Source organism: Psittacula echo, assembly GCF_963264785.1.
Source record: "Psittacula echo genome assembly, chromosome: 7".
Lineage (NCBI taxonomy): Eukaryota > Metazoa > Chordata > Aves > Psittaciformes > Psittacidae > Psittacula > Psittacula echo.
In genome coordinates, this window is record NC_137740.1 from 53,499,207 (window position 1) to 53,523,589 (window position 24,383).

General features: G+C 37.5%; 1 protein-coding gene across 2 annotated transcripts in view; it reads right to left on the reverse strand.

Moving 5' to 3' along the window:
• The window catches only part of VAV3 (vav guanine nucleotide exchange factor 3), a 165,295-nt gene that overhangs the window by 62,559 nt on the left and 78,353 nt on the right, over positions 1-24,383 (reverse strand). For both annotated transcript variants that reach the window (XM_080622914.1, XM_080622913.1), the window contains 6 exons: positions 24,165-24,251; positions 23,620-23,705; positions 23,107-23,239; positions 22,673-22,782; positions 4,976-5,077; positions 3,420-3,520 (listed from right to left, as the gene is read on the reverse strand). In XM_080622914.1, the coding sequence (XP_080479040.1) occupies positions 3,420-3,520; positions 4,976-5,077; positions 22,673-22,782; positions 23,107-23,239; positions 23,620-23,705; positions 24,165-24,251 (619 nt within the window). The remainder of the gene's footprint in view (positions 1-3,419; positions 3,521-4,975; positions 5,078-22,672; positions 22,783-23,106; positions 23,240-23,619; positions 23,706-24,164; positions 24,252-24,383) is intronic.

Below are 24,383 nucleotides of genomic sequence, written 5' to 3' on the forward strand. Positions count from 1 at the left end.
TTGGAAGGCACCTCAAAGATCATGCAGTTCCAGCTCCTTGCCATGAGCAAGGACACCTTAAAACATAGCTCCAGAAAATTATTCATACACAAGTTGCAAAGCCAGTATTTAAAAGAATCTGAATTGTCCCATCCCCGTCTGGACCATATGGAGAAGTAGGAACAGATAAAGCTTCTCCTCCTTAAACCTCTCCTTACACAGTGCACAGTATGAATGGGCAGCACTGCTCAATCACTAATACTTCTTTCTTGGAAAAGACAAATGAAGATGGAATAAAGACAAGAAAAATGGAAAATGGTAGAGAAAAATCTCAAGATTTCCCTTCCTACTCTAAATGAGGAGTTATTACTTAACAATGAGGGCCAAAGCCCCTCACCATGTGGAAAAAGGACACATTTTCAGCAAAGTGGGCAAAAACATTTACCCTTTCCATACTCCATTCATGGAGCCAGGGGAAGAACAGCAAGAATTGTCATTCAGAGTTTGCTCCTGTAGCTATGATCTACTCTCAGAGCAGGCTGTAAGAAGCCGTAGGCTAGCATCTCCTGTCATTCTGCCTTATGAGCAGCTGGAAGATACACAAACCTTTTAGCTTGTACTAGAGCTACAGAAAACTGGGAGCCTTTGCATAGAAATAAAATAGACTGAAAAGAGAAAGAGAAGTTTGAAGAGACTGCAGAGAGCAGAACACCTGGACATAAGCTCACCATGCAGGACTAAACAGCATCTTAACAATCCGGTTACTTCCAATTTCACTAAAGAAAGATACAGTACATTATAATTTTACAAAAATCAGGGCAATGATTTAAAGTAAAATCAAAAACAACGTTCAGCTCCTTTGAAGCTGGAAAATGACAATTTATTCTATGGATGAAGAAAAAAAAGTGATTTAGTTTTGGTTAGTTTGTTGTTGTTGTTGGGGGAGTGGACATGACTGAGTTGGGTTTCTTTCTCCCCCCTTTTTTTTTTCCCCTCAAATAAATCCACAACATTACTTAGACATATATGCAGGAAAACTGCAAGAAATCAGACTTTGTGTTATCTGGGGATTTATGGTCATTCTTACCTGGCACCATATGTGTCCACTGATCTTTACAAAGGAATAGAAATACAAGCTCCTGCCTCCTGGGGTGCCAGCTATCCAATTAAAATAAAAACTACAAAAGCAATCAAGACAGAAGGTGCAAAAGAAGAAGAAGTAGGGGTTGTTTACACCAGGGAGGAGAGACCTCTTGTGAAGAAGACTGTTTGGTTTTCCACTCTATTAATTCAAATGTAATTGCTCTAAAATATTCAAATTTTAATAAAATTTAAAATATATTATTTAGGCCATCTGTAGGGGGTTATATGAAAAGCCTGTGTTTTCAATGAAAAATACTGTGGTTGCTTGTACAGTTTTCACATCTACAAAATATTACTTGTCCAAGTTCTACGTATATGAGTAAGCTAAGGGCTATGAGAACCATGAAAGCCCATGCACCAAAGATGAAATAAAGGGTGTCAATATCTTTATAGTTAGTTTAGAATAGTCATTGGTTAATGGAGGTTACAGGTAAGATGGCTGAGTGTTGAAGCATAAGGCTGTAGGCATTTTTACAGAGATTTGATTCGTCATCTTAACTCTGTAGTCAAGTTCAAGTTTAGCTGCAAGTTCATTGATACACATTGAGAGTGCATCAGTCTGGTAGGCAGAAGCCTGTTGGTTTAGGCATCTAGCCCTTAAGTAGAGTTTTGTGAGACTGAGCCCATCTGTGTAGATCAGATCCTACCTCAATTAAAGCATCTGGATTGCGTTCAGGAGATGCAGGTTAGTATTCCTGTGGATCTTAGCAAAAACTAAGAGTGTTAAACTCTTGTTTAAGGCTTTGAAGGCATTTGGTTTAGGTTATTCAAAATTTCTATATGGTGGTAAAGTTTGTAGGAGAGTGAGGTAGGAGATCGCGAAGTGAGGATGGCAATTAGGATGTTAGTTGACTTGTCAATGTGTCATTGTTTTATTTGGTTTGAGGAGTTGGGTGGGAGCATGATTGTTGAGCAGTATGTGAGGTTGAGGTAAAAGAATAATTCTAAAGCATGGAGATTATTGTGGCTGTTATGGTTATTTCTTGCTGAGTGAGTTCTTGAATGACAAGCTATTTGGGCGGACTTGGGGCATAGCATGAATAATCACCAATACAGGAAAGCAACTGAGAAACCAAAGTTCACAGACTGCACCAGAAAGTCAGTACCTGTCATCCTAGTGATTTCATGAAAGAATGAGGCAAGCAAATAGCACAATGAGCTAAAAGGCAAGTAGAAGTCAGGAAGTAACACAAACAGGGACAAAGACATGAACAAGCTTAATCCATTTTGAAAGGACCAAAGAGCTAGAGGCAAAACTCCTGAAGCGGCATCTTACTGAAGAGCAGTGAAGGAAGCCATGATGCAATTCAAGCAGTTATCTCTGCAACAACATTTTGCAAAGACTGTAGATAGTAATGTCAAAAAACAAAGTAACCCAATGGAGGAGGTTGCAGTAGCTTATGTGAGATATGCAAGAAACTTCACAAACTATTATGAAATAATTCTGGAAAGGATTGTACAGATTTTATAGAAGTCAGAAGGACAACTAATTAGAAATTTTGCCAACATATACAACTATGCTTTCCAGAAATCTTCATGCCTTACAGCTTTTCTCTTTCAAACATATTCAAACAATAATAATTTAACTGTATTAATGGGGAGGGAATTCAGGGGTGGGAAGCTGTATCTTTGTCAGTTGTGGTCCCCCCCATCAGTACCAAATCATCTCTAGAAAGACTAGTTAAGAACCCAGACAGAGGGAATAGTCAAAAACACTACAGTTATGTGACTTGACTGGCTGAAGCATCACAAACTTATTGCCACCAATTGAATAGGAAATAGAAGAGGAGAAAAATGATCCTTAGATGTGGGAAGTAAAGAGCCATCAATCACTTTTTTGTGAGTATTGTGAGTGGACAGAAACCATGGAAACCAAAGAGATGAAAGAGGAAGCTGCGGCAAAACAAACGAACAGCTTAGGAGCTGAGAGGAAAATATGAAAATTGACATAGACAAAAAGGGAGAACCACAAGGATGATAGATGATATGCCATACAGTAGGCATTACATATGAACAGTCTGTGATTAAAATGAGAGCAATTCCTTGCTGTATACGGCATTGACAAAGAAACTGGGTTTGACCTATAGCAGTTCTGTCCTGCTTTTGAACATTTCAATTTAGTAGCAATAAAAATCCCTATGAATTCTAAATGCAACTCTAATTGTGCTTATGAATGGCAGTTTCACAAGTGTGTATGTTACAATAAACACAGATTAGAGGTAAATTAAACCTTAATTATATCTAGCAAGTTTTATGTCCTAATTAAAAATGGGATTCTAACAATAAAAATAACTTACCACCTGAATTAGCTCTGCCACAATTGTCTAATCTTCCTAAACATTCTTTGTGTGCTCCAGCTCCACACTTAGAACATAAATAGCCTTGATAAAATGTTCCCCTGTAAAATAAAATTAGGTAGTGATACATTAGAGTGACAAATTCCACATATTAAGGAAATAAGAGACATGGCAGACGGTATTAGAAGTCATTTACTGTTCTGCACAATAAAAGTCCTTAAAGACTCAAGAAAAAGTGACAAGTGACAAGTGACAAGCAGCTCTTCTGCTTTTCTTTTGTACTATCCATTTAAAAATCAAAACCAGATAGTTCTTCTGGACTACTTGTGGAATAACAATATCTATTTCAATTTAGCCCAAAGCAACTTTGGCTAAGTATGTCTAGTACACCTGAAATTGCACCATTACCTACCTATCCTACTATAGACCTACAGTTCATTTCATTTCAATGGGAATTTGCCTAGATGCCATAAAAAGTAAGATCCATTTCAAGAGATTTGTGAGTTTGAACATATATTAAGCATTAAGGAGTTTATAGGCTATATTGCAAATATTCTTAACTTTAAATCTGTTCATACAAAGGGGAGGGGGGGATAGAAAAAAAGCTGCTAAATAAGGAGTCACGTTCCTTATTCTATGCGTTCTCCAATTCCCCTTAATGAATTGGAATCAGAATTTGAGTCTGAGCAAATGGATTTGTTTCCAGAGTTGTGCATGGGGTTTTCTCTTAGGTATGATTCACTGAACAGCTAACAGAGAACCTGTTTTTTTACATGCACCTCTGAGCAATTCTATGAGTTCCACCAGTTGATCTATCTGCTTACTATTCACACTAGACTTGTCTGTCTCCAAGATTATCCTGACCAGTTTGGAGTGATTATGCATCCTAGTCTAACATGACACCATCATCTTCAAAGGAAAATAGGGTGCCTCATGTGGAACACGAGACAGAATATAGTAGACCTAAAATGTACAGCACCTGCTATTTACTACAGTAGAAAGTATAAAAATGTTTTAACACAGTCTTCCATTTGTATCTTTTTCCTTAGTGCTACCCAGGAATGCAAGATTCTTTAGATAATAATTCATAACAACATCATTATATTCTATAGGACATAAGAGTATCCTTCACTACAGAAGCTTCCAAGACAGGGATCTTATCTCTACTTAAATATTAGGCACTAACATTCAGATTTACTTTGTTTTCCCCACAGTGTTTACACATTAGTTTATGTTTGAAGCTTAAAACAACAATCTTTTAAAAAGTGATTTAGGCACTTTATAAGGCTAAGTCCAATAGGCTTTCAATACAAATTAGATATCCAGAGACATGTCTATATAACACAAGGTAGCACTTTGGGATGCCCAAGCTATCTTCAAGCAACTGGCATGCCTACACAGAACAATGCATTTTGCGGCCTGTACTGAAGCAAAGACAGCTGTTTCTCAGCAAGAGTTGTTGGTGAAGTATCAGAGACACAGTGTCTCAAATATACTGCTTCAAATTCAGAAATTATCCCTGCCAACAAAGAAATCCTACAACTTGAAAATCTTACCTCAGAAGCATCTGACAGACTTTGCAAGACGTCACACGACTGAAGGTATGCATTTTGAATTCATGAAAGCTTGTATCTGCATAGTCTGGCCGTATATTTGACCTGAAAAAAAAAAAAAAATGCCAATCTGCTTTAAACCAATGAAACACAGAACACAACACAGCATTCACAGCAGGAAAACTGAATCCATGAACAACTGGCCTTATTTATATTTTAATGTTTTTCATAGAGTTAAAACAGAAACATGGACTTTAACACGCAGCTTGAAAGAAAAAACTAAATTATGATACTATGCAGACCTGGTCCTTAAAATACACCCTGTAACTACCTTAGCTGTCACAATAATTAGAAAACAACACATCAAAACAAACATGGTCTGGTTTTTATTGCTGTTCAAGTAATTAGGATCATTTTATAGACCTTAAGAACACTATTTTTCATTCTCAAATATTTTGTATGTGGATGTGCAAGTAAGAGCAGTTCATACTGAGAGCCACCTCATTTGAAGACATGAGCAGGAAATTCAGGACAGTTAAATCACAGTTATGCAGGAATACAGTGAACAACACAAGTGCTTTCAAAAGCAACTAGAAAATACTTACTGGGTTTGGCTAGACTTCCTTAAATGCATTGCCCAATGCCTACAGCTGTTGCTACACTCATATAAATAAAATAGAAGAGCACTACTCACACTGCTAAGATACCACCCACACCATTGGCAAGCTTATTTCCAAAGATCAAATTTATACACAAAGCACTGGCCCATTACTGTACTGCTTATCCTCCCTACTGATCCCTTTTAAAAGCAGGACTATAATTTAAAAATGACCCACTTATCATTTCGTTGCACTCACGACTGTTTTCAAGTTTATTTTATTAAGTAATTGCTTCAATTTTTCCTGTCATCTTCCCCATTTCCTGGGGGGGCGTGATTGGTTTTTGTTGTTGTTCTTCAATAATATCTCCAAACTAGCTTCACACTTTCAAAAACAGTAACATTAAAATGCTAGGTGTATTATTTAATGTTAAACTAGACTATAAGGTAAGAAAAAAGAAATATTCATCAATTTTGAATTTTTTATATGGGATTCCATAATTTTCTCGTATTTTTCTAGCAAAAGCATAGGAATACACAATACACAGGAATTAGAGCAGGAAAAATTCCTGAGGGTAAGAATTCAGGAATCTATGACACTCAAAGGAAAGACGAATAACAATTTTTTCCAACGTACAAAACTACAAATTCACGCATTGGAGATACTTAATAGATAAGTTTCATTTATGTGTGTTAAAAATAACTTCTAGACTAAAACACACACCAGCCCCAAATTGCAATGAAACATAAACATTGGTAATCATGCAATCATCAGTATCTCCAGGACTGAAAGAAAAGGCTTATGGAAAAAAAAACCCGTTCAGATGAATGTATTTCAAGTACCTAGTATCAGAAAGGTCAGTCTTCTAATCCACCTGCTCAAAATGAATGTGCTGAAAATGAAACTTTACTCAAAAAGCAAACGGGATTTCACTTTTATGCTTGAGAATAACCTTGCTCTTGGTACTGTTTTAACTACGTCATTCATGTCTCTCCTTCAGCTGTGATATACAAGATGTCAGTATCAAAACTCCTGCTAACTAAAATGAGCATAGATATTACCATTACAGCAAGAAAGTACAGGTATCAAGAGAAACAATAATCTCAAGAAAGTAAAGAATGTTTTAAACCAGGAGAAAAATGTATTATACATTTTGGGGCTGTTAACTCTTCAGAGCAAAGTCTGTATTTTACAACATGTTTGTCAAGGGGCTGCTAAAACCTCTTAGGCTACGTAATTAACTACGAACAATCCTAAAAACTCCCTGGAACAAATTACAGTACTTACTGTCCCATTTAGTTGACCATTTGGTTCAGACCAGGATAGCTTGCAAAACCATGTCAAAAAAGTCAGCCTAATGTGCAGAGTCTCATCAGATCTTAAGTCATATGAAACTAATCCTAACCGCCTGAACAATTTTCAAGAAAAATCAAAGAAGAAAAATCCATTCCTTTAATTAAAACGGGATCAATCTTCAAAAATAAGCATAATGGATGAAAAAATTGACAACTACATACAGAGAGTTGTTTAACACAAGCATATTGCTATATAACTTCCTTTCATATATAAAAATTCTCTTCCGTTCTTCTCTCAAGCTGTCTTCTACAAAGACTGAAATACATGAACTACTGAAAATATACCTCCTATTAGCAGAACAAAGATGACACACTGTGTTCATTCTTCTTTACATTAAAAGTAATATTAGAGTTTCTTTATATTTAATAAAGCTATTCAGTTTCATTTTACATTACTTAATGGGAAAAGGTATTCTTGAGAGGAAAAAAAGCATAGCGCTAAAATGGCAAAGAATGAAGCTCTGCCTCGCAAAAGAGCTGTCACAAGACCTTCCACTTTTCAACATAAGTTGTTTTATTGCACCTAATGGCTAAACTATTGGATTACGTTGTCCTAAACAAGAGAGCAGATTTATCCAGATAAAGAGACTTACAACTTCAGCTCTCTACTGTATGCTAAAATTTGGATATTTTCATCCTAATTGCATAAGTACAGGAATACAAAACTGAAAATATGTAATGCAAGATAAACTTTGGAAACACTCCCCACAGTATTGTTATAAAAATTCACACATTCTGAAGCAACTCCTGTAGCTAACATTAGGAAAAACTAATTTAGGACTTAAACTGCATCCCTTCCCCACCACAGGGGAACAATCACCAGTCAAGTCCTCACAGGCCCCTCAGTCTTCATTCCACAACAATTTCTACTTGGGGTGCACAGGGCTCACTGTAAATTAAATGTTTTATCTATTTCTGCTGTCGAACAATCCTGATGAATGGCCTGAGCAGGAAGATACACATATACAGGGAATACTTAATCTGAGTTAAATAATGACAGAGAACATGTTCTTCATTTCATGGTAAAACTCTGTCTTTTATTTTTACAAGCAGTGTGGGGAGTCAAAAGTAGTTTCCCTTCCTCTCTTCTACTTTTTCCTCAGGCTGTTTTAACTCCTACACTCTACCAGAGACAAAATGTCAGGATACAGGAACAGAATGAATCTGTAATTAGAAAAATTTTTCCAATTTTCTTCTCAATTCAGCAGCTGAGTTTTTGCAAGGGGCAGCCATGAGTGCCCTCTTCTGCACAGTGCTAGATCCCCATAGCCTGGCTTACTCCAGTCGCTACAGCAACGTCCTTGAGCTGCCCCTGAGCCTTTTGAGTAAAGTTTTCTCTTTCCAAGTTACTTGTAGAATATTACTCACACTGGGACTAATTCACTGCTACACCACCAACCCAGACGCCTACAGATGCTTGTCCTGCTCATCTCCATCATTTGTACACGCAATTCTCGTCTCTGCATCAGTCATTGGAGCCACCATTCAAGGAGCAGAATGACCATTTTCTTCAGTCAATCCTGCATCTCTGAACAGATCTTCTGTCTGTAAAGATTGCAGAGTTCAGCGCAGAAAAAGTTGTCCAAATATCTTACTTGATTGCCCTTGATATCATCAGACTTCAGAGCACTCCACTTGTGCTGAACTTGTGCACATGAAATAGACCCTTTTTACAAATTCTTCTCCACATTTGCAGTTCCAGTTCATTTTATTGACTCTTACTTCTAAGAATAAATTGATCATAGGCCAGCTCTGCCTTCAGGTACCCACATAATGCAACACCTTCATAAACGGTGTCAGAAAGTGCAATGCTATCAAGTCCCACACAAGCTTTTTCAGTCTGAATTTATTCTAGTAATAATCTTCATCTAGATTAATGGCACAGTTGACCCAAGAGTAATGCTACAAAGTGCCCAAAATTATCTTGTCAGACAAGACATCTAGGTGCCTATTCCCACACCTATAGAAGAGGGAATAAACTCTCTACTATCCTGCCTGAAAATACCAAAATAATTGTGCAGATAAATAAAAACGGAACTGTGTAAGCTAGTTTTCTAACACTCTTATAGCAGTTGGAATAACTTGGTTAATTCTTAACCTTCAGGGCACAAATATGTCACAATCAAAATACTAAAGTAAAAACAAACCAGTGAACCCTGGCAATCTTGACATATCCAGTCTAAGTTCTGTACTTCATTTTACAAAACTGAACTTCAATCATCTTGGGTCTAAAGAACTTCCAGGATGCATACTGCAATGAAAAGTGAACATCATTAATATCAAGAATCTTAGATGGGATCTGGTACTGTCATTTCCTTAATCAAAACAGTATTCTGATGAGAAAACATTAGGATTAGAATGTGCCTGTATAGCAATAGCATACAATAGGCATTTGATTACCTCATAGCAACAATTTAATTTTTTAGCAACATTCTTACATTCATGTTTGTTTCCAAGAAAAACTATATAGACCACCTTTCAGAAAAGGTTGGACAAAACAAATTAATTGTAATTTCTTCAGCAGGGCAGACACAAATATGGATTCTTGTACTGTTAGTTTAAACTTCCTTTACACAGTTATGGCTTCCAAAAATAAAATGAACCAGGAAAGCTACTAAACTTTCAGCCCCAAAACTCCATGTTAACTCTCTACTAAATAAGTAATTACTACAGATAACGTGACCCAAGGAAATAAATAACAGGCTAAGAGACAGTTTACTATAGCTCTCTAGCTCCTTTCTCCTATTTTCATATGTGAAGAGTAAGTGCATTACAGTGCAAGTCTTCATTTCCAAAAAGGTTGTATTTCTAAAGATACCAACATTGAAAAAACCCTTATTTCACAAATTTTAACAGAACGAGTACATCTTCCCTTGCTTGCTTTCCTTCAGATGTTTCTGAATAGCCTTTAAGAACTCTTGTCTCAAGTTTGTTTTGCATTGACATATTACTGGAAGCCTACTGACTGCCAAATCCAACAAAAATATAATATAGGGAAAAAGTATCACATTGATTAGATTTAATTCTTATGGCAAGTTTCAATTTTAAACAGGAAATTAATGTAATGAAAGTACACTTCCTCTACTGTAAAAGAGCACCCAAATGAGAAGAGGTGATATTATAAAAACAGAGCAAAAGCAACTAAAAGTATCTGCTGTCTTTGGCACCTGGTTACAGGTGTCAACCTCATAGCGCAGCACTAGCAACAAGAATGTATCCAGCAGCAGAGAGTACTGGAAATCTACCATCCTGTGGCTTCACATTCCACAAGGAGTTAAAGAAAATAAACTTTGTAACACAGCACGAAGAAAAATTCTCCTCCTTTTTTTATTCTATTTACTATTACCTTTAATGCCACCAGTTAGAAACTTCAGTTTAAACAACCTGCCTGAAAGGTCCAGCGCTGTCCTCCACTAGTGATCACTTCTGTCTTTCTTGCTGTATTTTGAGCGCTATTTCTTTCAACTGTTTCCTTGGCAGCCCTTCAATATTAGCTTGACTTCAGCAATAAGATCTGTACAGATTCCCTCCTTTCTTGGCCTCAGTCACTGAAAAGGTGTTGCTTATACCCATTATAAACATTCCAATTAATGCTGAGTGTCGTGGTTTAAGCCCAGGCCGTAAATCAGAACCACGAAGTCCACTTCCACCCCCCACCTTTCTTCCCTCTGCTCCTGGAGGGACGGGGAGGAGAATCAAAAGAATGCAACTCCCAAGGGGTTGAGATAAGAACAGTTTAATAACTAAGGTATAACACAAATCACCACTGCTACCACTAATAGTAATAATGATAAAGGAAATAACAAGGAAGAGAATACAACCGCTCACCAACCGGTACCTCACCCCCACCCCGCAGTGATCCAGCCCTTCCCGGAACTCTCAGTTCTACATCCTGGGCATGACATGCTGTGGTATGGAATACCTCTTTGGCTAGTTTGGGTCAGGTGTCCTGTCCCTGCTTCCTCCCAGCTTCTCCTCCTCCCTGGCAGAGCATGAGACTCACAAAGTCCTTGGTCAGTCTAAACATCGGTGTTATCAGCTTTGTTCCCAGGCCGAAAGTCAAAAACACAGTGCTGCAAAAGCTACTAAGAAGGAGAAAAACTGACTACTGCTACTGAACCCAGGACACTGAGAAATTGTTTCTCTGGAGAATTTAATTAACAACTCAACTTGTTCCTAGACGTCAAGTACTTTTAAACTAAATTTTTTCTTGAAGTGGAAGGAAAAATTTATTACAGAAAAAAAGAACAGGGAAAAAAAGAGAAGTTCTCTATTCCTCAAATATATGCACAATAAATAATAAATACATCACCCAAAGAGAAATGCAAAAGTAACCCATTGCAAATGGATTAAGAAGGCTCCTTCCAAAAGTCAATTGGCTGCAAAGCAAGACAGTATCAACAAGAGCAGGTGCTGATCTAACACCATTGAGTAGATCATTGCTTCTGTTAGATACTGAGAAAGCAGAAGCATTGTAAACACTGACTGAATCAAGCCATTCCTCTCAGGGGATAACAAACCTCACAGGTGTCATTTAAGCCCAGAGATGTTCTGACAGATTGTCATAATTCAGTGGGACTGTAAATTTGTCTATAAGAGGAACCTTCTCTTCCCCCAGGAGCAATCTCACAAGAATGTTTTTCTGAGGGACCTGGAACCGCAGCAAGTGCCCAGGTATGGATACTCTTGGGTAGGAACTGGCTGTCCAGCAGAGAAACACAGCTTCTGCAAAACAGCACAGTGATACCAGTTGACGACTGGAAAAAGGGAACTATAACCCCCATTTTCAAGAAGGGGAAAATGGATGACCCAGGGAATTACAGACCAGTCACAGTCTCACCTCTGTGCCTGGCAAACTCTTGGAGCAGATTCTCCTGGAAGACATGCTAAAGGCACATGAAAAACAAGGAGGTGGATGATGACAGCCAGCATGGCTTCACTAAGGGGAAATCCTGCCTGACCAATTTGGTGGCCTTCTTTGATGGGGCTACGAAACTGATGGACATGGGCAGAGCAGTTGACATCATCTATCTGGACTTGTGCAAAGCCTTTGACACTGTCCCACATGACATCCTTGTCTCTAAATTGGAGAGACATCAATTTGATGGGTGGACCACTCGGTGGATAAAGAACTGGCTGGATGGCCGCACGCAAAGAGTTGTGGTCAATGGCCCGATGTCCGGCTGGAGACCGGTAACGAGTGGTGTCCCTCAGGGATCTGTGTTGGGACCGGTCTTGTCCAACATCTTTGTTGGTGACATGGACAGTGGGATTGAGGGCGCTCTCAGCAGGTTTGCCGATGACACCAAGCTGTGTGGTTCGGTTGATACACCAGAGGGAAGGGATGCCATCCAGAGGGACCTCGACACGCTTGTGAGGTGGGCTGATGCCAACCTGATGAAGTTTAACCATGCCAAGTGCAAGGTCCTACACCTGGGTGGGAGCAATCCCAGGCACAGCTACAGGTTGGGCAGAGAAGAGATTCAGAGCAGCCCTGTGGAGAAGGACTTGAGGGTGTTGGTCGATGAAAAAATGAACAAGAGCCGGCTTCAGTGTGCGCTCGCAGCCCAGAAAGCCAACCGTATCCTGGGCTGCATCAAGAGGAGCGTGACCAGCAGGTCGAAGGAGGTGATCCTGCCCCTCTACTCTGCTCTCGTGAGACCTCACTTGGAGTATTGTGTGCAGTTCTGGTGTCCTCAACATAAAAAGGACACAGAACTGCTGGAACAAGTCCAGAGGAGGGCCACGAGGATGATCAGGGGACTGGAGCACCTCCCGTATGAAGACAGGCTGAGAAAGTTGGGGCTGTTCAGCCTGGAGAAGAGAAGGCTGCGTGGAGACCTCATAGCAGCCTTCCAGTATCTGAAGGGGGCCTACAAGGATGCTGGGGAGGAACTATTCATCAGGGACTGTAGTGACAGGACAAGGGGTAACGGGTTCAAACTTAAACAGGGGAAGTTTAGATTGGATATAAGGAAGAAATTCTTTACTGAGAGGGTGGTGAGGCACTGGAATGGGTTGCTCAGGGAGGTTGTGAATGCTCCATCCTTGGCAGTGTTCAAGGCCAGGTTGGATGACGCCTTGGGTGGCATGGTTTAGTGTGGGGTGTCCCTGCCCATGGCAGGGGAGTTGGAACTAGATTATCTCAAGGTCCTTTCCAACCCTAACTATTCTATGATTCTATGATACAGCTGTCCTTCTTTTGGGGTTGGCAGTTTGGCCGCAAAAGGGGAAAAACATGCTAGGAAGTTCTACTGACACTTCTTATTTTTGGTTTTGACTCATTTTTGACAAAATGCTACATAGGCCAGGTTTTTAAGATCTTTTCCTCGTATCAGTCTCTTCAAGAAATGCAATCATGTCACAAGAAATTACACGGGGTTCCACTGTATGTAGATGCTTGCAAAATATCCCATAATTTAAAAAGTGCATTTCATTTGAAACTGAGTAGCCATTTCACTTGATTGAAACTTGGCTTTAGATAACAATTAATGTATGTATGCCCACCTGTGAGCCCAGAGGAATAACAAATAAGCAGATGCATGAAGTGTCGGATAAGGAGTCTGCAGTGAACTGCAACTGTTTTAAATATTGAAGTAAGAAATACTACAGAGAGCTCAGATAAAAATCAATACCTTGAACTCTCCTCAACTTTCAACCCCAAGTTAGACCTTTGTATTTTAGAGCGGTTATTATTCTGCACTTCATGTTATGCTTATGATAATTTAAAATGCTCCATATAGAACTGTTCAGAATTCTGGACACCCGGAGCACAAACTGCTGAAGAACATTTTAAAGTGTATATGACATGAATTCTGATGCTCTATTCATGCAGCTAGTCTATAAAAGAAAATGGCACAGGTTAATACCCGAGGACACTGAAAATAGTCATTCCAGGTTTACTTATTGAATTTATATTTCACATCATCACAGAAAATTCATCAATAAACATAGATCTGCCATAAGTATTTCTAAATTATTAATTGCTAACACAAATTATTTATGAAGATATCTGAAGTTAAAATTCCTGGTTTGTGCCAAAGTGACCTCCTTTTGAAATTGTAAGCACTGCAGAAGTTGGCCATGACAACTGGTACTAAACATCTCAAATTTCTGGGAAATTTAACCAGGCAGTAGCATACAGCTAACATTTGTCACATGTTCAAATGTTTTCAGTAATAACTTGGACAGCAGAAGTTAGGAACAGAAAACCATACATGTTACTGTCATCATTTGACAAAAAGCTTTCAGCCAAACCTCATACGAAAAATTACATGCAAAGTTGGTCCTGAAAGATGTTCAATCTCACTTTCTGCTTTGAGATGCAGCAAACTTTGCTTAGAACCCTGTTCCCCACAAAGAGCACAACCCTTAGATTTGCAATATCCTTTGCACTCAAAATATTTTGGCTTCAGTGCAACTATCACCTTTTCAAGTGACCCCTTCGTACAACATGCTGTCATCTAATATAAAGCTATTTGTGTAATAAAACAACATAAGCATGCAGAGACAACCACTAATAAATAATGCTTTTTCAATCTTTACAATAATTTTATTATTTATTGATAAAAGTTGAAGAGAGAAAATGGCATTCTTAAGAGAATTAGTCTCACTAAACGTGAGAAATGCCATTCCACATTTCAGCTTCTTTTCTACCTCTCAGGAGCAATGCTGATTACTTACAGCTAATTTATTTTCTCTGTTCCAGCTAGGCTGTTATATTTCAGAATCATCTTTGAAGATGCTATTTACTACATTAATCAATCAATCAATTCTCCATATGCTAATACTCAGACATTCTGAGTTGTCACATCAAAAAGCCTCCATCAAGAAGACAAGTTATACAATTAAATTAACCATATCACAAGTAAATTGTACTTTTAATGAAGAACACACAACTTCTAAGACTCTGCTAGAAAATTTGTTTATTTGATCATACGGTGAGTGGCTTTTTTGAGATCAAGGAAATTATCTTGTTAACTTTTTGGCAATGTACAGCATTGTTCAAACAAGATAATGGCTTTCCTTTTTTCTTATCAGCCTACCTCCCTGAAAAGTATGGGAGATGGACTGCTTTGAGCTAATCTATTCCTACATGACATTTTCAAACACTGCCTGATAGGAACAAGGCTCTGTCACACATGACTGAAAGTTCTAAGTCTTTCAAATACAAATTTACAAAGTCACTTGTCTTGATCAGCTTTAAGTATTTTATCCTATACTTACACTTAACTGAAGACAAATGTCAATGTTTTGGAGTAAAAAAATGTAAAAATATAGCATGTATATAGCCATAACTTGCAAATTACTGGAAAGCACCTAAATCTGCTCAGAAAAAAAGGCAGCATTGGTTTGCAGGGAGAAACTGAGACATCTGTTTATATAGCCAAAGCAGGAGGACATACATGAAACACCAGCAGTCCATGTTTGAAGACTGGAAAAAACTAGCACCTTACAAAAAAAAAAAACCCAATATTTAGATGTTGGTACTCTATTTTTATGATGCAGTGTCACTACAAATTTATTTCACCGAATTTTAAGAAACATTCATTTTCATTGTAATATATCTCACATGCTGTAAGGCAAAGATGTAAATACATAATGACTGGGAAATCTTTGATTTTTGTGAACCAGAAGACCTAATATAGAACTATATTTATCATCTCCAAGTGCTTACGAGTTCTTTTCAGAAATTGGTTTGCTTTCACATTCTACACTGTCCTTAGACTATGTTTTTAATCATATACGCACACAGCTCTTGCTGTGTCCAGAATAACCTAAAGGAATTGCATAACTGTAAATATGTTGTGAATGGTTGCTTACAACCCTGATAAACATTCTACTAAAACCAACTGGAGTCATAACAAATGACAGGCAACCTTTCTTCTTTGGCAAACGTCAACTTGGCATTCATTTCTGCAATACTGAAATATTTTTACTGATTGAGACGCCCAGGCAGACATATTTGTTCATTGCTTTGGTAACCTGTGCGAGGCTGGTACAAGTGAAACATCTTTGCAAGCTATTTGAAAAATGCATCAGATATCTAAAGCTTTTAAAGTGCTCTGATAAGAAAGCTTTAATTTAATATGTCAATGTTCAATATGTCAGAGCTCAAATATTCTCTCAGAAGAAGTCTTAATGCACATGCATTATTAATGCACTATCTGAGGGAACAGATCTATTTGAGCTGAATCTGACCAATGTCATTAGTCACAGAATGCAAACCAAATCTCAAAATAGGTAAGGCAATAGGTAAGAGAACACTTTCCACCTACCTGGTTTCTTGTACTACTTTTCTTTAAAATTTAGAAAACCAATGAGCTCTATCTACAATTCATGTAGCTTGCCTAATCTAAAATGTTGCACACATACCTATCAGGTTTGAGAGTCAATGAATCTCAAGATTATTTCCTTACAATCAGATGTGTTCTGCATCCCTTGATTTACAGGTTGTGAATTAATGTCTAACCGAAATGGCAATTTTTCAAAAAACATGCTACACTGTACCCAAGCTGCTGCACAGAGTCTGTAGTGACCTAAAACTTAAATACAGTATAATTAAAATTAAAACCACTACATTTTTTTAGGGCTTTCATGTCTGAAATACCTTTTATTTGGATATTAAGAAAAAAAAAGAAAATCATATTCATTAACTCCGTGCAGTTAATTCATACCCTAATCACTGTAAAAATCGTACGTTTCCCACTTATTTTTCAGGCATTGCTAATCAGACGTGAAGCTAATATTGCAATTTCAGTAACAATGTCAAAGCTGAACTACAATCATAGCACTCCTGAAGGGGAAATTTTAACTAAGTACATTAAAAAAACTACCTCTCTGCCTGCAAGACGTTTTCATGCACTTCTCAGTTTGTGAAAGATGTTGAGTAAAGCCTAATTAAAAGGCGTGTTAAAAAAACTGTTGCATGAAACCTTGCAATATTGGTTCTGTGCATCATGAAATCCAGCAGTACTAAATTGAGCAACTTAAGCCCTGCAAAACACTGAAGTATGCAACCTCCACAGACCCCTTCCAACGTAAATTCTTCTGCGATTACATTTTAAAATGCATTTCTGTCTAGATTTTACCATCTAAGAATATACACTGAAGCCAAGTTTGCTGATGGCCATTTTCAGAGTGGATTAAAAAGCTCAATTGAGAAACCAGAGAAAGACTTAATTAAATTAGCAAACTGGACGCCATGATGACAAAATAAATTTGGCACAAACCAGCGTAAGATATTGCATGCCATATTACACTAATGGATTCAGCTATTAAGTCAGTGGGAAAATATAATATGTGGCCTTTCATAGAAAAGTTCTCTGCCACTGTGGGGAAAGCAACACACACCTGGCTCCGTGCTGTGATCAAGAAACAAACTGCACAAAAAGAAATTTAAAGAGAGCTGAGCATCCTGGTAGACAACAAGCTCAATATGACTTCACAGTGTGTCACAGTGTGCAGCTGAAGCAGAGAAAGCCAGCAGGATGCCTTCAACAAAGGCATCACCAGCAGACATAAAGATGTCATTGTCCCACTCTACTCAGCACTTACCAGGCCATACCTGGAATACTGGGTTCAGTACTGGTGCCCAGTCTACGGAAAAAGATGTGAAAAGGCTAAGAAGAGTCCAGAGAAGGGCCACAAAGATGATCAAAGGACTGGGAAACCTGCTGTATGAGGAAAGGCTAAGAGAATGGGGGCTGTTCAGCCTTGAGAAAAGAAGGGTCAGGGGAGACCTCACCACCATGTTGTTTCAGTATTTAAGAGCCTCTCTTTTTACAGGGACTCGCATGGAAAAGACCAGTGGTAATGGTCACAAGTTGCTCCTGGGGGGAGCCTAACTAGACATAAGAGAATTTTTTTTCACAATGAGAACAATCAGCCACTGGAATAATCTCCCCAACAAAATGGTGTCCAAGGCTGGACACTTTTAAGATTTGGCTGGGCAGGGTGCTGGGACATTTAGTCTAGGTCATGCTTTGCCTAGAAAGGTTGGACCAGATGTTCCTTTATATTCCTTCCAACCTGGTATTCTATGATTCTATGAAACATTTAGTGGACTAAAGCAAAGGTTTAGTGTCAACATGAGACAGTTGCAGTAATAATCAACATGGTTTTTTTCAGCATTTATTCTATCATCTCATGATGAAATAAGAGAATTAAATTCATCACATTAATGACAAGGAAAGCAGTTGCCACATAATAAGAAATTAAGCCTGATAATTAGTGAGCTAAGTAGTTCCAGAGTAATATAACTGAAGTAAATACATGCACACAATAGGGAATAGCTTCAAGAGTTTTGTCTTTTAATAAAGAATGGTTAGTATAGAGCCATTGAAACATAAGTTAGTTAACCATTTTCAAAAGCAAGCATTTTTTAAAACAAGAAAAGTGTCCGTAGGAGATATTGGGGGGGGGGGAGGGGGCTGTGTGTGATGGAGTAAGGATGGGTAGGGGAAGCAAAATCAGTCAATGCTACCTTTTAAATTAAAATTATCAAATATTTTCTGTAATTTGTAGGTATATTATGAAACATTACGTATTTTTTCTGATTCTTCTGGTTATTCTTAATACAGGAGAACAGAGATTAGACAGGATATGCTACTAGAGATCTAACAAAATTGTCTCTCACACTCCCAGTTTTTGAGGTTTTTAATGTCTTAGTTACAGCAAATAAGCCATGCACTTCATCACATTGCTGACAAACTTCACTCAATACATGATGTCTCTAATTTGGCTATACACTTCTATTAATATTAGCTTGGATATGGAATGATTTTGCCTTTAAACCAATGTTATTTGACAAGCTAGATTAAATTTAAACATTCCGTGTCTACTACAGTGAAGTATTTGTAGTACTATCTTTTGTAGAAGTGCTTATTTACCCATAAAGCTATAGGCTCATCCATTACTATGAGCAGAATTCCAAGAACAAAACAGCAACTACTCAAATAAACCACCTATTGCTGTTAAGCACTGCACCTCTTCAAGGGAATAAGCAGTTATGCTTCCCTGTGCATGCAAAGCTTCCACTCACATCAGCCAGGGAACAGGCACATCAAGAAAGAGCTTGGCCATTTGTGGTATGACGGCTCCTGTTGAAACACCCTCCACTGCTCTCTGTCTGCTAGCTTTACAAAAAGCTCTCAAATTCAAATTCACCAGATTTATGAGCTCAGCTACAGTTTCAGCTTCAGGAGCTTAAGTGTAATGTTAACCATTTTTCCCCAGCATCTTACTTCATTTCATCATCCTCTAGAAAATCCAATGCTCCCAAATTATCAGCAATTTTGAAAACACACACACACAAAAAAAGGGAGTGGGAGGATGGAAATCAGAGATGACACAGCCTCAACTGTGGCAATTACTTTGAATAGGTCAATAGCATCAAATTCAGTGCAGCTGAGCCACAGCATCGTTGCTGCTGAACATGTAGAATATGAAAAGGCTTCAGCAGTAAGCCTCATGAAATTCTTGGGAAAAGTAAGAATTGAGGTATTTTAGTATTATATATTTACTAAATAAAGCAATAGTCTCAGGAAAACAGCAGGCACATACTGTAGCAACAGAACTGCCATATGAATAAAAACTATTTACTCCATTTCTTATGACCAGTAACACATCATTCCTAATCTCCCTCACAAAAAAAAAAAAAAAAAAAAAATATTGCCATATACCACAGTAACAAAGTTGACAAACAGGTAGAATATTTTCACACATTTGCAAAACTAGTTTTCTACCAGTAATTTCCTAGTGTGAAAAGCAACACTCTGGAAATTGCACTGGGATTTCATCCTTCCTTCCTCTAAAGATTTTCCATCTAACATATTCCTGTCCTCCAAACATAAACCAAGTCCAGCCAACAAAGCAGTTTTCTCCTCTATTTCATATTTCATCGGTAACATAAGGTTCCCACAACTGGAAACAAAAATCTCTTCTCAACACCATCAGCATCTCAACAGTAGATGCCTTTTCAGCAATGTAACTATCACTATTATTCAGATACTGGTATAAATACCTAAGCTCCGAAAAAAAGGAAAAAAAAAGAAAAAATTATAGCCTAGCTAACGTAGTTATGCCAATGAAACTATTCTAGTGGCAACAAGGTTAATTCTTAATTTAAAAATAACAAGAGATATAAATTTGTTCTTTTGTTATGTTCTTGTCATTTGCACAGAGGTGACTTCATACAGATTGATATCCCAAAGGCAACAAAAACTGCACTGAAATTTCTGTCTAGAACTCAGAAAACATCATTATTTCTGATAGTCAAAAAAGAATGCAATTCACCTCTTCAACTGGGCTGGTTTTGCAGTCTCAGTAAAGTTTTCAAGTAATGAGAGGTATTCTGCCCATACAGGTAGCAATTATAATTGAGTATGATGAATAATAGCATAATTTCAATCACAGCTACTTTTCAAAGTAGATTCACGCACAAATAATCTACACAGCAGACACTAAGACCTATGGAAACAACAAATCAAACCAACCAACCAATTGTTCATAATACTTGACTTAGTTTATTCCCCAATACAAACTCTTGTGCCTCAGCATGTGTAATTATTCGTACATACACCAAGATATGTTTCAGAAGAGCTGCTCAGGGAAATCTGAAGTCAAACCTATGTAACAAATCTGGGGAAAAGCTATAAAAACTTCAGAAAGCATAAAAGCTCCACGCTGTTTTCAATCCCAGTGGTTATAAAAGTATACGGGAGCAAAAGCATTGCCTAATAAAAATAACACCACTATGTCATGTTGCACCTTAGCCCTGACCTGCAGCAACCCTGCTGCTCCAGCTCCCATGCCTTTGTGCAACAGCTTTCAATTACACAGGAAGAGGTTAAACCAGAGGTATGGTTTCACGAGAACATACAAGACAAGGCTGACACCACCACGCATTTTCAACGACTAACTCCATTTACCTTGAAGGAGAACATTAATTTGTCAATACTTGAGGTCCTGTTTGTTCTGCTCACATAGGGCAGCAGCAGTAAACCCTTGTTCTCAAAGGCACGCTCAAGAACAGCTCATGAGCACTGGCTCACTATGCATACAGTGGTGACAGGGGAGGAGAATCCTGAACAGAACCATAAAAATATTTGGGAAGAACTAAGGATATGCTCCTGGGAAAAATCAGAGTTCTCCTACTGCTCTCTTTACCTCCTAGGCTGACTTTTGTTTTGTTTGGTTGGGTATTTTGTGCACTGGGACAGGATGACCAGAGTGATCAATAGATGCAATGCTAAAGCTGATAAATCTGAGTTGACATTACAGGAAATGCAGCAGGGAGAGCACAGGGGCAGAAAGAGGCAAAGTACTCAGCTCTCTACACACTTATAAATAAACACCTCTTCCCATCCCCCACTATGCTACCTCAAATTTTTTGCCAAAACACAGGCCATTTTTGTCATCAATAAAAATCAACAAGATGGGAACCCTAGCCCACACATCTTAGATATCTATCCAGCCAGGCTCTCTTCCCTTCTGTTTTCTTTTAAATCATTAGCACCCATCATACTATGGTTTTAAAAACATATATATATAGAGAGAGAGTTTATGAGCAAGTTTCACTCATATAGAATCATAGTTAGGGTTGGAAAGGACCTTAAGATCATCTAGTTCCAACACCCCTGCCATGGGCAGGGACAACTCACACTAAAACGTATCACCCAAGGCTCTGTCCAACCTGGCCTTGAACGCAACCAGGGATGGAGCATTCACAACCTCCCTGGGCAACCCATTCCAGTGCCTCACCCACTCTTACAGTAAAGAACTTCTTCCTTATATCCAATCTAAACTTCCCCTGTTTAAGTTTTCATCCATTACCCCTTGTCCTATCACTACAGTCCCTAATGAATAGTCCCTCCCCAGCATCCTTCTAGCCCCCTTCAGATACTGGAAGGCTGCTATGATATAAGCTCATAATAACCTTTTTTCCGAAATCCACATATCTTTACAATCACACCCAAAACAATTTTTATTAATGCTATCTCCATTTCCATTGGAAGTATCTCACTCCTCCTCACTCTTTATTTTTTTGTTTAACCATAAAGCAAGCATCGCCCTGTCATCTGATTCCCTTGTTCACACATTTTAAATTTAATCAGAATACCTAAGGTGTCAATAATCATGTTGGTCTTTCTGACAAGAATCAGAAATTGAAATAAAGTTCATGCTACAGAACAACAATGTAATCTGCAGCACTGAACAACTTACTTTTCAAGAAGTCTAAAGTAATCTCTTTTAGCTGAAAACATATAAAGGAAGTTTTGAAACGAAATTTAAGAAGCCAAGCAACTTTATCCAAATACTGAACAACAAATTGTTTAAAAGCCATCTGGAAAGATGCCAGGACACCCACCCAAATCATCAGCATCACCTTTCAAAACCATATTTTAATGAATCAAAATAAAAACGGTAGGGGAAAATGTCACCATTAAGTTAGATATTTATTGTTAAATTGGTTGCTTTACACATATTATTAAAACAGTCTTAGCAGCAAAGTTGCAGAGTAATTCATAGCCTAGAGTGCCCTCTTTCTTTCCCAAGAGGAGTTTCAGGGAAATATTCTGTTCTGAATATGTTAGTCAGTTATTTTCAAAGAGTCAAATAAAATAGATAACCAGTCTGTATTAAAAAAAAAAAAAAAACTGTACATGAAAGCAATTCAGCATAATTTAAGTGATATCCTTCCACTGGTGATGAGCATGATTCTACCTTAATAAAAATATACTTACAGAGCCATCTGAAACTGTTCAAGCCATTTTTTCTTCAAGTCTTTAGTTTTGCAATAAACTTCTAAACCATTTTCACCTTGGATATGAATGAGGTAAAAGCCATAAGACCACTGCATAAAAAGATGACAATACAAAAGTCGTCAGTTATGAAAAAAGGAAAAGAAAGATAGGGAAAGAAAACAAACAAAACAAAAAAACCACTACAGGATTTGTATGTTCCTTAATTCCCTGATTTAGGAACAGAAAGACCACATTATTGTGTTCACACACAGTGAATGTAGGAATGACTAACTCTAATATTGTAATTATAAATAAGCAAAGTTTAAATCCCATTTGTGCATTGGAAACACAATAAATTGTGCATATATTCTGAACTCCTGCAAAATTGCTGCTAAAAATATGTATTTTTATATGAACTAGCAACAAATATTTACCTTCTTATTTTCTTTATCAGTAGTGGGGTTATTTGTAATTTTGTATTTCTGAAGATCTATTATTTCCTTCATTTCATAATTATCACCTCTCCGTTTGCAAACAATTACAGCTAGATCAAACAAGAAGATGTGCCTATAAAAATTCAATATAAAGATGGTTAAAAACACTCCAGAAATCCGATACCTAAAGCATTATTTTACACATCTTTGCCTGTGGCACTTAAAATTTTGAAGGTGAAGAACTAAATTACGACATAATGAAAAAAAAAAAATCAAACTCAAAGTACTTTTGCTAGAGATCTAGTATTTGCAAGAGACTTAGGTGATCTTAGATGTTACGGTAATAGCGAACTTGCCATAAATCACTTTGTAAATTCCCTTGGTAAACAGTGGATAGGTTCTGTGAATACACAGTGAAATGGAAAGTACTCTCAAGAATCACTGGGCTGACCTCAAATCTAAATAGAGTTACTTTACAGGCTTTTTAATAGCAAACACCAGATGTCATATCACCTGTCTTGCCTTGCACGTTTGTCTAACGTAGTTATCCTTATTTCCCCATCACCTTGAGGTCTTCCATACTGTAAGAGGGAATGATTCTGAAACAGAAGCAATACACAAAATTCAGTACAGCAAAAGTGTCAAGATGATAACACGTTCAAGTGTTGGATCACTTATTCCTTTTACTTCAAAAAAAGGACTTCTAGGGCCTGAAAACTTATTTTCCTTACTATCATCTAAACTAGATACAATAAAAAAATCAGTCCATTCCATTTCAGTCTTCAAATGGGAAAACTTCTCCCATTACAAAGCCACCTGGGTTACTGTACAAATACAAACCTTTAACTATGTAAATATATATATCTACAGACTGACCCCCCACAAAATTACAATTTCTGTACTTAAATATTCATGTTTTTCTAAACCAAGCAATGCATATTTATACTTAAATGTTACCAAGAGTACTATAATATTATATGAAATGGGGAAGAAAATACATCAATATATTTGATCAAAAATGATTTTGAAACTGCATATGAATGAAAAATATCACATACCAGATTCTCTATTGATAGTTGAAACTGTCTAATTTCACGGAGTGTTTCATTATCTCTCTTCACTTCATTTACATATTGAGCCAAGTCCTAAAGCATAAACAGATAAAGGGAGCAAAAAACTTTTCCATAACAAGCCACTTTAATACACTATTTTGGCAATTTTATTTCTAATTTTGCCTTTGAATTATATGTGTATTTAGTACATTTAAAAAAACATAT